We start from the raw sequence: 13,817 nt of genomic DNA on the forward strand, positions 1-13,817 counted from the left end.
TTCAAGGACATAAGGGGTGGAGACATATAAAGGATGCGGAGATCTAAGGAATTCAAGGATGTAAAGGATGAAGGGGTGTAAGCGGTACAGAGATGTAATTAATATAGGAATGTAAAAGCTGCAGAGATGTAAGAAATGCTGGGATTTCAAAGATGTCTACATGTAAGGGATGCAAGAATATAAGAGATATAGGGCTGAGCCCCGTGGGACCCGCAAAGACAAAAAAAATAATAAATAATTGAAAAGTATGAGGCGAAGCCCATGAAGAGGGTTATCAGTTATCAGTAAGATAAATTACAGTTATCAGCTATCGCAAAATCTGTTTATTATAAAAAATTACTATAAAGTTACAGCTCACATCATGACTGAAATAAAATTGCTAATTAGAAAAGAACTAATTTGTCACAAACGTTAAAAATGGACTCACAATCAATCAAACGATTTACAAACGAAATACACTAAGAAAAATTAAAAATAATCATATTTTATTATTCCTTCCGGCTAGCTTCATGTAGGTGCTCTCAGCATACAGATTTAATTTCATCTGGGGATGTCTGGGACCCTCTGAATCATGACCCTTCGAAAACAGGCATGTCCAGTCTTCTGTATCTGTAGTCACTGGATTTAACTCAAATTTAACTCATAAATGATAAATGAACTCCAATCATAAATGAGAAATCATAAAGAAGGATGTGCAAATGAAACCACCACTCCCGTTTAATTATTTGTAAATATATTATTAAGTTAACATCTATAATATAGTAATGAAAAACCATTTACATTAATAAGTATCATCATAATAGTTCATGTGTATGTGTGTATGCATGTGTGTATCTTTCACCCTCTCTCTCTTTCTCACCATAAATTCATCAGCAAAGCACTCATTTCACTATAAAGAAGATTTCAAAGCACGAATTCGAGTTCTGCGTTTCTGAAAATCTACCAATACACCCACAACTAACGTTATGGTGGTTCGTTGGTGAATGAGATAAAGCTGGTATAATTTTTCTTAATCATTCTCTCTTGTTTTAGTTTGGTAAAAAATGTATCAGGCGTCCTTTACACGTGATTATCCTTAATCTAGCGTGATTAGTGCGGGTATATCGAGATGGCTGCAACAACCATCGATCGAGATCTAGAAATTCTCTCGATATTACATTTTGATCGAACCAAATTTTCAAGAATTTTCTCATTTTCGTCCTTTACAGTGCCTTCATTAATTTCTTTCTTATTTTAAATAATTTTTACAACAAATTTACTATCCCGTTAATTTTTTTTTTCTTGGTAAATTTAATGAGACATGAAAGGTGAGCTCGAAAATTCTTTACATATTTGTAATGGCGGAAAATTAAAAGTGTAATCATAAACAATTTTGCTTGTTAGATGGTGGTTTGGTACACTTTTAATCTCCCAAGATCTTGGAATGAGGAGAAACTCATTTCGATCAAGGGTTGCGCGGGTTTAATTTACAAAATCGAAATTACCATGTTAATTACTAAGACTAGAGACGGTAATAGTCGTTGTGTTTCGTTTTACAGGCAGTGACGTGTGGGCGCGACGAGGATGAGGAACGAATTGCTTTATTTTTCGTGCATTTTTTTTCTTTTTTTAGTGATGGGAAAATACATGCCGTAATTTTTTATGGGCGATTGATTTTATAAATCGTATGATTGCAATAATTCCAACAATTCGGAGAATTTTTTCCATCAGAGAAATTTTATACGTTTTTGCAATTTTATTTTATGAACGAATAAATTTTATTGAAGTGGAATATTTTATTCTGAAATAAAATGATTTAATAAAAGAAAAATTGATATTTAATTTAACAGAAAATTGTAATTTAAATTCTGAAAAATTGCAAGATAATTTTTTTTAAATCATCAAATTATATCGTTTAAATTTAAAATATCATTACTGATTTATTATTAACATTATTTACCAATATCAATAAATTTCAAATCAATTTTATTCTTAATTAATATCATATCTATCTTCGTTTGTATTCGGCGAATGGCAGTTCAAATGCTTTCCAACTTCAAACGATCAATATCTCATATCAAACCCACCACCATATCAAATAAAACAGCATGTAGTGCACCTTCGTTCGCAAATTGATTTACTCACCACCCACCTTCGTAAATACCTGTCCTTCGAATTTTCATTACGATTATAAACATTATTTTACATCGTCGAAAGAATACAGATACGTTTCTGTCGCTCTTCGTCATTATTTCATCGAACGTGCTTTTCAAAGAACCATTGTTACTTTTTTCAAAATATTGAAATTTCACAATATTTCACACTATCAAACACGACAATTTTATAATTTTGCATAGTTCCCATTTTTATAATTCAATTTTACAAAAGAGTTCAGTTGGAAAAGTGTGCTTTTTATTTTGAAATCTGTATTTTTTATCAATATTTATTAGCAAACAAAAGACGACAGGATCAGAAAAGTATGTTTTTCGATGGAACACGAAATACGTATCCAGGTCGACAATAATTTTGCAAGACGTCGACCATCATTTATTAAATTCACAACAATAAAAACATAGTATATATATATTCTCCCATATTTATATTCATATTTATAATATAATTTATATTTAAATATTTTTCTTGCATATCTGTATAACTATTTAACCTTCGATATAAATACCCTGAAATCTACATTCTCGCGTTCTATATAAAACCAAATTCTCATCCTTTTCTTTCTCTCTCTCGCACACATTCTTTCAGATTTTTTACAGGAAAAAATTTGCGACAAAACGCGCGTGGAACCGATTGACCGTGTTTCATGCATTTTCACTTTTTATCGCCTTCGTTTTCTTCTGTTTCCTTCGTTTCATATCTTTCCTTCCATCCTACACGAAAATCGTTAAATCTACTATTTACAGTTAGGTGGAGCTGTTGTCGTTCTTCATTTCGAAAAAAACAGGGGATCGGAACTGTTGTTGTTATCTGTCTGACAAGTAGAATTGAATAGGACAGTCACGTTTTGATTCTTTTTTAATCAATTGGAACATTGTATGGATTTTTTTAGCTAGTATGTGTTTGGGGATGGACAAGAATGATTTTAGACTGATTTGATACCTTTAGGACCTCTCAAAATAAAAGATTTTTCTGTTAAATTAAAAAGATATTAAACTTTTTTGAAGGTTTCTGATTATTTTAAATAAGTTTTTTTTTAATTAGTGTGGTTGGTATTTTTTTAGGAACACTAATCTAGATTGAGTTTGAGATATGGAGTGAGTTAGACTCATAGTGAGTCTGGACTTAATAGCACATCCCCACCTCCCCCTTTCAGACGTACAGTTCCCTTTTTCTTTTCTTTCTATCTAATAGTGTACAAGCTTGTAACCAACATCGAATTGTCCTCGTGTATTTATATGTATATATTTATATATTTATATTTCATATTTATAATATGTATACCCAACTATCCAAGTATGTATAGTAAATCGACTAGCTATGCGACCAAGTACTATCTCCTTTCTTCGTTAGTCAGCGTTAGTCCTTAATTAAATGTAGTTACACGTGAAAAATATCTGCACTTTTAACAAGAATCTTCTCTTTCCTTCCTCTTTTCTTTCGTGCTTCTTACCAGAGAAATTGGATACAATTTCTCTTTTCTTCATTTTTTGCTTTCGTTTTCACAGTACAGACTGTTCGTTTTAATTGAGTTCCCTCGATATGTCGTGCTTATTTTATATCAAGTTAATTGAATATTCTTTCGGTGGTCAATTGGGATGAAACTTGGTACTTAGCTTTGGGAATTCATGCGTTCAGAACGTAGAGGTTCTCCTATATAACAGATTCTCGACGCTATTGGGCCAAGCTTAACCTAAATTTAACTCAATCCTAACCCAAAACTAACCAAACTTGTGGATATTTCGATGGAACCGACCGAACCGACGGGACTGCAGCTGAAGTGTATTTCAAAGTGGATGACCGAACCGACTAGACGGAATAAATATATGTTAAAGCAAACAATAGACTAAAAACTTGTGAACTTCTGAAACTTTAATTAAATAAATAATTAGTAACTCACATCTTAAGGATCTAAGATTCATTGAGCCACTGAGCCACTTCATCAAATTTTAAATTAATTAGCTAATTTTCTATTAATAAAGTATCGCTGAAATCAATGTGTAACATCACAAAGCGACCTTGAAGCGTAGTTCATTCAGAAAGCTACAGAAATAAAAGAGGAAGTAATGAGCTCGTCTGGTGAATTTCAATTCAGGGGTCGACCCGAAAGAAGGGATTCCAAGGATCGTGTAGTTCAGATTAAATCAGGAAATCCTCTTTCCAGTCCTTAAAACAGTGTCACGGTAGCATTTAACACCTTACCAACCTGAGGTCATTAACATTCCTCATATTTTTTGGTTATTAATTGAATACCATAATAATTAAAAGAATAAAATTTTAGCATAATTAAACCTGGCCCGTTTTCATATTTCCTTTTTCAGTTAATAAAGCCATATTGAACGAATCTTAACCTCCAAATTGATATGGCACAACCACCATTTCAGGTTATCAGAACAATGGGCAAGGTGTTAATGTACAGTCCTTACAAGCTAACGTCGAAGTCCATTTTCAAAGTGAAAAAATGGCACAGTAAGAAAAATAAAAGGAAAGAAGACATGGAAGAAGGGAGAAGTCCGTTTATACGCTCGTTCCAACACGCACAATGATAGTTATAATAATAATAATAATCGTTTTTAGCTGTTGGTACTCATGGCGCAGCACCACTAACCTCTCTTTCGTTCTTTTTTTCTATTTTCCTTTTTTTACACACACACACACGGGCATCAGGTTACACGTACGGATAAGATTCTCGTGTTTTTCTTCGGCCACGCGATCGTGCCGCGGAACTTTAATTAAAACGTGTATAATTACAGTCGAAACAGTATTCCCTGGCTGGCGAGTAAATACACGTTTCGTTCGACCTGGAAAACAGCTCTGCGAATGTGGCGGACGTCGAGCACCCTAAACAAGTACTATAAAGTTTCTCTCTTCTCTTCGCTTTTATCTTCCTTCTTTTCTGGGTTTCATTTACTTTTGCACGTCTTCCATCTTGATTCCCTTTCTCTCCCACTCACTCATTCTCACTCACTGGGATATACAGTCATCGTTCGACGCACACGATATTGGCCCCAGCACCCTTATTTTTGTTTTGTTTTGTTATTTCTTCTTCTTTCTTGCTCTCCTACTGTTTCCTCCTTCGTTCGATGTATCTGATGTGTTTGTGGCGAAGGAAAATTAATTTGGTTTAATTAGAAATATTCATTCATTAGATCACATTCAGGGTATCGACTTATGGAAGATAGTTCAACATTCTAGGTTTCTTTGAAGCAGTTGAGAAGTTACGTTATATCACACTTTCAATACCACTATAAATAATTCTGTGAAATAAATTGATTACAGATAATTCCCCACCACATAAATCATGAAAGCTTTACTGGTACTCTGACAATTGAATAATCATATATCACACAGAGACAGGTAACTTGCATCACCAGTACATCCTGATGAGAAAATCAAATATATTTGAAAAGAACACTTTGAAAACCTATCTACATGCTCACAGCGATCCGCCCATCACCAAACACCTAGGTCCCAGCACCCAAAGCACCCATGCAGAATGTAATACACACCTGGAGAAGGGTGTGGGTCCTATTTCAATCTTTCCAGTAAAGTTTATCATTTTCTTCTAAACGAATTCCTAGCTTATATACAGCTGATCGTTCAGGTGTCCGCCATATTCGCAGCGTCGATGAAAATCTTCCAAGTAGCTCAACCCTCCTCTCAGCACAGTTTGCAGCCACGATCACTTATCCACTAAGCTTGATTATTAGGTTACTTTCTCCCTCGATCTCGGCACCTTCCATTAAATCGTTCTGTTTAATATATATATAATTTTTTTTCTTGTATTTATATTTATATATATATTTATATATTTTCGTTTTGTTTATTTATATAGAGATTTGTTGTAGTTGTTGGGCTTGTCGTTCTGTGTAGCTGACTACACGGCCGTTTCTGTTTGGCCTGTTTCCTCCACTCAATGGTATCACCTCGCGATATATCTGCCGAAGATGATGCCGAGAACCAGCAGAACGTACACAGAAGCGGAGATCCGGAAGGTCCACGATGTGGCCGTCGAGATGTCGCCACATTGCGCTGTAACAGGGAACACGTGTTATTGCAGTTGTTAAAGGATGCCATTGAGGAAAAATAGTGAACCTTATAGTTACACAAAAATTTTAACAGGAGATGCCTTTTGCTCTGATATTTGTCAAAAAAGAAATAAAGAAAATCAGGAGGCTATGAAGTAACCAGAGCATTATGATGTATGCCTGTTCGAATCCGTTCATCAGGATTGTTATGGGTTAATTAATTAGCGATGGGAACAGCAGGATCATTGATGGGACACTCAACGTCTAAGTTAATTAGAAATGTCGACTCGATGGTGTCGAGTCGTCAGCAATACTCACCGTACGACGTGAGGTTGACCTGCCACGATACTAGATGACGATGAGAGGGCCTCGGACAGGAAGCAAGATGACCCGTCACTGAGAGTTCACGGCTTCCTGTCGCCGCGGCGGATGCACTGTAAACGAGACAATATCGTCCCACGTCCGTACTAGCGACCAAGTATGCCGTGTCGTTTTCGATCCAAGTTCCGTGACACCAGTATTCTGAAAGTAATTGATCTTCTTAGACAGGCGTTTTTCATCACTTTTAAGTGAAAATTTTAGTTAAGATGATGCATGGAAACTAGACTTCGCGACAAGTCGTTAAAAGAAAGTTAGGAGACGAGCAGCGTATCAAGAGACGAGCTGGGCAAACTTTTCGGTTCAAAGTTATCAGATCATCACAGGAATAATGTCTTTTGCTTAGAACAACAATGCACGCGATAAGATACTTGTACGGCATACTAACAAGGCAAATTTCATTTTATTAAGTGGTGGAAGAATAATTTTAACTTTATCCAGTTTTCAAACTATTTTTGCTAACAATTAATAACGAAATGCTGATTGAAATTATTTTCTGTATTTACAAACTCGAAACAATTATACATCTGAACGTAGAAGCACTCATTCAATTTATATTTTGATTGAAATAATCAAAGCACACATTTCAAAATACAAAAACATAGTTACATCGTGTGAATCACCATTCAATTTCATTGAATTTTAAAGAACGCTATCATGGGAATATTCACGGAAGAATAAACGCGAATCTGATTTTAACAGATGGATGGAACATCGGAATATTACATCCCCGGGTAATGTGACCTCATTATCGAGAATCGAATCGAAGTACATGTAAAAGCACAATTTCCGAGTGGTTTATCGGTTTCAACAGAGGTGGAACAAGAGAAAAAAAAGTTCCCATAGCAACGGAGAAACGTTTATCGTTCTAACGAAAGCACTGAATGGGTAATCATCCATGCAACGATTTTAAGCATACGATTTCGTTCACCATAAGAGTCGTTTTACGATCGAGTTACGGACTAACTCACGAGGAAAGAAGAAAAAAATAAGAAAAAAGAACGTAAAAAAGGGTAACAATTGAACCGAGATATTGTAAAGGGGTTGAAAAGGCTAAGAACGTTCAATTATTACACAATTTAGCATTTTATTGAAAATTGTACTATTTTGTCTATTGTTTAATATCTGAACAGTGTAAAATACTAATAAATTGTAATACTAGACTCTATTATAGACTTCCAAGCAATAACTAGCTCCCAACAGCAATCAAAATAGTAATTAACTAGCCAAATAGCAGTATCCCCTATAGAATAGTAATTTGACCCGCAATTAGAATCCTAATAGCAATTATTAGCTGAATTGTAATTATCTAAGCAATGATCACTATTAAACAGATAGTCCTTATACCTTTCATAGTAATTCGAAGAAAGGTTATTGTGAATGGATTCGGTTTCTGCGAACTTCTGTTGAAAGTGGAACAGTTTGAAATAATACCTGAAAAAAAGAAGTCGACACTTTTGAGAGCCGGATTTTTAGAGAGGGAATAGATCGGCTGTGTGTTGGAGCTCGAGAAAGGCGCGAACGAGAACGAAATAAACGAAAGTCGTAAATCGCTCGAACATGTCGATATCTGGCGTGTTGTCTCGACACCGATACCTTATCGAGACTGCAAGATAGAAAGATGAGAATTTACAGCGTCCCCGCGACAGTTCCCTGACTGAAAATGAAAATAAACAACGAAAATTTAGCGACAGAAAGATGGTCTACTCTTCGGTGGAACATAGTTCAAAGCGACGAACAGTCAATCAAAGCAGTCGGTTCTATTTCCTTGATAGATCACGATAAATTTGCTCGTCGAATAACTATTTCAACATCAGAAAGATTTTCCGCATCCAAAATGTATTTAAGATTACATTATTGTAAAAAAGTATTTTGTACTTGCCAATAGAAGTATTAGAAATAAGATATTCAATGGTTAAGTAATATATTGTTAATCAAATGTAGATTTGAAAATTAAAATATTGAAAATATTCTATCAGAACTTCAAACAAACCAAATGGACGTCCATTTATTGATTGCCGCTGTGGAGCTTTAAAACAATACCTGCAGCTTTATTCGGTAAATATTTCATTTTATTGCTCATACCTTAATAAAAAATATTAATTACTTTTATCACAATGTACGAGTACAACGTCCTGGACTGAAATACATATATAAAAAATATTTTTCATAAAGTGACATTTTTAGTATTCAAATACACTGTTAATGATTGTTGAAAACTGTATTCTCAATCCATAACAGCTATAAAATTACTCGAAGTTGTTCAATCAATCTAATATACTTATAAAGTCAAATTTAAACACAGTATTCTTTGTGAAAAATTGCATAATTTGTACAGCAAGTGCGCTCAGAATATAGAGGAAAGTATGCCCTGTATAACGCATTTTGTTCCATGTCGATATCTCAATTAGTTCCGGAGATATAGAGCTTCAAAGTTTGACGACATTCAGCGCTTAGTAGTCCAGTAGTTAAGTACTTAAGTAGCGATAGTAGTGAGCTACTAATCCTTTCACCGCTCACTAGTAGCCGCGCGACTGCTGCTAGTGATACGCAAGTTAGAAAGAGACGCGAACAGCCGAAACGTTAAAAGTTATGTATCTCTTCAAACGATGATATCTCGGAAACCAAAAATCGTATCAACGCAAATCAAACGGCGTTTTAAAGAGCAAAGTTACGCGCTTCTGTTGATATAACCATTGAGTGACTAGAGCCACACGTTTCTGTATTATAAGGCAAAGAAAAATGCTATATTTTAATACACCCTGATGATACTTATTCACGATTAGAATGGACATTATTGATAATAAATAATTAATTATGATTGATTTTAATGAATTTCACTAATATGTAACGAATAAAAACACTCTAAGAAGATATATGAAATTTAAAATGAAATAAATGAAAAATAAGAAGCTAGGAACCTTTTTCACCAAAGTTCTTAAAAGAACCAATCCTTCCGTATACTTATGTCCCTTGACTTAACAAATAAAAAAAGCCAGTTATCTCGTGATAAGAACTTTTTGATACCTAAACTCGAAGCAATCGTGAAAGATCGCCAGATGAGCAAAAGTAGGAGATGGCAGAGCAGTGGCGTTTCGTAATCCACAAAAACACGAGCAGATATCTCAAGAGGAAGGGGTTTAGTATCCGGAATTATTTTAACGGAGAGCAGGTTGACATAACCGTGGATTTAGGCGCTCGGAGCTTCCTGTCTTACGGCTGTCGACAAGGGGATTGCGTTCCAGCCTGCAGTCTCTCCCTTCTGTCTGCGAGTAGAACGCGAATTGGTCATTAAGACTTCGTACAAACAGCGATCTTAGCTCGAGCTCTTAGACCGAGAACATCTCGAGATGTCTCGAGCTAGCTTCCGGCACCGATCGTTAATCACACTCACCTTCCACCGTAGCAGTATTTGTCCGCTTTGGGATTAAAACCGTGCTGGAAGGAAACTATGCTGGACGTTCATTCAGAATCTCTTGATTGGTGATCATTTATTTCATTAATTTTGAATTATAAGATACAGACTCAACATTTCTGAATATTTATAGTATTTTAGCTTTATCATGATTAACTTGAGTGCTACTATTTAATGGAATCTCATCCCAAATAGTGAGGGTCCTGAAGAATTGTAGTAACAAGTATTATTCCTGAGAATATTTTATATTTTGTAGCTATGACTATCTCAAGGTTCTAAACTTCACCCACGTACAAATTACCATACTATCATCCTTACTGATTCTTTTGCCTTGATCAATCACCATCACGAATACGTGACACCATCGCCAAGTTTCTCAGCTCGGTGTCTAAAACGATTCTCATATCTCGATTCCCGCTCTCCGGCAGCATATTTCAAGCCGGTTTTTCCCCAAAGATCAACTTTTTATCAGAAGCCCTAAAAGCAGGCTCGATACCTAGCTATCTTTCAACGCGAACGGATCGGTGCACAGGCACGCGCCATAAACACGTACAGGCGAATAAAGCAACAAACTTTGCACATAAGCAAGCAGGCAGCCAGGGCAACCGTCACGCCGCTGACTCCCCGCAAACTAACTATCGCCACTTGCGATAACTTTACCAGCCAACAGGGAAGGGTGGTGCTGCTGGCGGCTCGAGGTAAATGGGGAAGCGAGAGACGCGTCTCCGTACGGAGGAATAACTTGGCCTGGTGCGGGTAATCCGATAAGATGTTCCTTGTCGGGGGTGAGCCACCCTTCGAGGATTCACTTCGCCCCCGTATGATTCTGCAGCTAGCGCGTGCACTCGATTCCAAAGGGGGTGAAAACGAGATACAGGTAAGACGGATGACAATCGAAGGGCGTTGGGGTCTGGGTCAAAGTCAATTTCACATTTTTCCAATGAGAAAATTTAATAGCTCGATTTTCATCCTAAGTGCCCTTGATCTGTACTCTCATTGTCAATTATGATGAAGGTATTTGGAAAATGGATTCCATTTAAGAGCTTGACGACACGAAGCAAAATATAGGAGTGTATATTAAATGTCTACTTTTGGAATCAGTGAGTTTGAAGTAGTATTATATACTAGATAAGTCATGTAAGTATAGATTGCTGACATGGATTTCCCTCACGTCATTCCTGCCACGAAGAACAGTTATTCTGTCTAGAGGCCGACGAAATTGAAGAGGGTAGCAACCCTTCAAAGGTAACACAGAGAACGACGACTGTTCACGTCTGAGAAACGTCAGAAGCCACGTCTCGAAGCCATCAATGTTCCTAGCCACTTTCCGTGCCCTCGTCATCCTGTTCGATGCCGGGAATTTTTATGTCTCCCTTTCCCTTGTTTTCCGAAGGGAAATAGGCGGGAAGTAATGAACGATGGAAACGAGGGGATAGCGAGGGTAAAGATTAATCGTTGGAGATATTAATCTCACGGTACCGATGGGAGGCGAAGCAAAAAGCGAATCGTGAATTATGGAATTGTAATGAAGATTCGAATGTGATGTATGATAATGTTTGACCGAGTTCGAAACGCGCGTGGCATGTTCTTTCGTCCGTAGCTGATTAAGGTTAATCGAAGAATTGATCTAAACGAACTTTTGATTTATCTATTAGAGTTTTAAACATCGTCGAACAAGTCCAGGAAAATTGAATCCAACCCGGTTCGCATCGAATAAGAGCAAACAGGCTCAAAGAGAAAGTAAGTTTCACAGAACAAGGATCAATTTTATCCCCTAATTCCCGGTGGAAGAAGAAATCTTACCCGAGGGTGACTCGTCGCTGCAGGACGTGGCAAACTCCATGCGATCCGGTGTCTTGCAACCGATATCCAGTCGGCGAACACTTCCGTACCGACATCGTCCCGGATACGGTGTCGATGTGACCCTGACGTCTTGCACTTCGGCGGCGTTTGCCATGTTCGGTTCACCCTCCACGCCCAGTATCTCTTCGGGGTTCTCACCGGCATGCGAATGAAGCACGGAGACAATCTCGTAGCGACCCAGGTTGGGACACTGCTTTGTCATCGGATCTGTTGCTGAAAAGATGGGGCAAGTGTTCTACTTTTGCTATATTGGTTAGATTCTTTTAATCTGGGATCGATTTTAGAATAAATCTGGATGGATTAGTAACTAACTTAACATATGCAAAGCATATTCAGGTAAATATTTGAGGTTAAGTGAGCGCCATCTATGTGCATTGGATGGAATTCAATATGGCGCCAATTTTTGAACTTTTCTCATGGAATACTATTAAAATATATAAAAAGAGTCAATAATTTTGTGTTATAGTGTTATTAACTTAGAACCTAACTCAATGTGTAAAACTTAATATTATTATTTAGTCCTGAGAAGGTAAAATGATATGGTAGTGATTTTTCTGCTGGAATTTCCAGGAAACTAAATAATTGAATGGAACAATCGAAAGGAACATAAATGTTAAGGTCGTCGAACAGTTTCCAGGAGCTCAAGACGCCGGAATCGCAATCTCAATGCTGTCGCGATAAATTCCAAGCGCTGTCTTCGTCGCAGTGTTATGGAATCGAGTAATCGGCTTAAACGGAAACTGCGAGCAGACCTGAGAGGGTTGAGTTTACGACGGATTCGGCATATGATCCTTAACGCAATCGTAAAGGAGCTGCTTTCGCGAATCGATTGTTAAAGTTTCCCGTTTGCTGCTTCCCCTTCGTGTTCTATCTGTTTCCGTTTCGTCGATACTTACGTCTTTGTGTTTCTAGAAAATTGACTCTCAACTTCGTGCAAACAATTCAACCAACTAATTGCAGTTTAAATAAATGAATCGAGCTAATTAACAATATATTTTTCTTTTTTTTTCATTCATATTCAAGAGATGAATAAAAAATGTTCAAATGCAGTTTACAATACGCATGGAATTCATTCGCGTACCGTATGCGCGTCCAATTCATTATCAACAAATTAATCAACGGGGCCGATAATTAATTCGCCGATTTTTCGTCCCGTCGCGAATATTTCGCCCGGTCGGATAAAAATCACGCGTTATCGCTGAAATATCGCGTCTAATTAATTTCACCGTGGCCGATATTAAATAACGAGTCGTACTTTATGCGGGAATTTTTCCGCGCGAAACGATCGCGATCGTTTCATGGAAATTTTACAACCAGAGAAGACATTTATCGTGGCCAGCGAACGAAACGTTGCCCATTGTTAAGACGTTATTTATCGTTACACGTGTAAAAAAGAGAACCGCGAATTTTCGCGAAATAATTTCATCCCTTTTGGCAAAATCCTCCATCAACCCCCTATTGGGAATTCACTATCTTCCCACGATATATATGTATATTCTCTCGCATTCAAACTTGTATTCTTTGTTTCCTCTTTTTTCGCAACATTCGACAGTGAAATATCGCTTTTAATTTTACTGACTGCCGTTTTATTTTCGAGTTCACTGACCATCGGCAACGCGTTTTTAAACCGATCCTTTTTCCCTTTGTTTAGCGAACTGTTACTAGTTCGATCTATCGATTAGGAAAGTTTATTGGTTGTTAGACGAGAATTGCCCTGAAATATTTATTCCTGGGAAAAATGGAGGAGATTGTTAACTATGCGTGAGTTAAAATAAAAATTAAATATTAATCAAACTTACTCAATTATTGCTTTTTAATTTTCAATAAAAATTGATTTACACTACTTTTGTATTAAACGGTCTGCCCCCTTCATTTTTAATAAAGTAAAGAAACTATGGGTCTTTATGACTGCAGGTGAAGTTTCAGTCCAAACTTATACGTCGGAATAGGAGAGTACTTCGCACGAGCAAGTGTTAATAAAT

The 13,817-nt window shown here is 36.7% G+C and overlaps 1 protein-coding gene across 8 annotated transcripts in view; it reads right to left on the reverse strand.

Moving 5' to 3' along the window:
• Window positions 1-1,929: 1,929 nt before the first annotated feature.
• The window catches only part of LOC114871505, a 191,234-nt gene continuing 179,346 nt past the window's right edge, over window positions 1,930-13,817 (reverse strand). For 6 of the 8 annotated variants that reach the window (XM_029177478.2, XM_029177477.2, XM_029177482.2 and 3 more), the window contains 3 exons: window positions 11,776-12,048; window positions 6,498-6,701; window positions 1,930-6,183 (listed from right to left, as the gene is read on the reverse strand). In XM_029177478.2, the coding sequence (XP_029033311.2) occupies window positions 6,074-6,183; window positions 6,498-6,701; window positions 11,776-12,048 (587 nt within the window). In that variant the 3' untranslated portion in view covers window positions 1,930-6,073. The remainder of the gene's footprint in view (window positions 6,184-6,497; window positions 6,702-11,775; window positions 12,049-13,817) is intronic. The other 2 variants (XR_003788583.2, XM_029177480.2) reach the window with 2 other exon arrangements.

The sequence above is a fragment of the Osmia bicornis genome, chromosome 16, assembly GCF_907164935.1.
Source record: "Osmia bicornis bicornis chromosome 16, iOsmBic2.1, whole genome shotgun sequence".
NCBI lineage: Eukaryota > Metazoa > Arthropoda > Insecta > Hymenoptera > Megachilidae > Osmia > Osmia bicornis.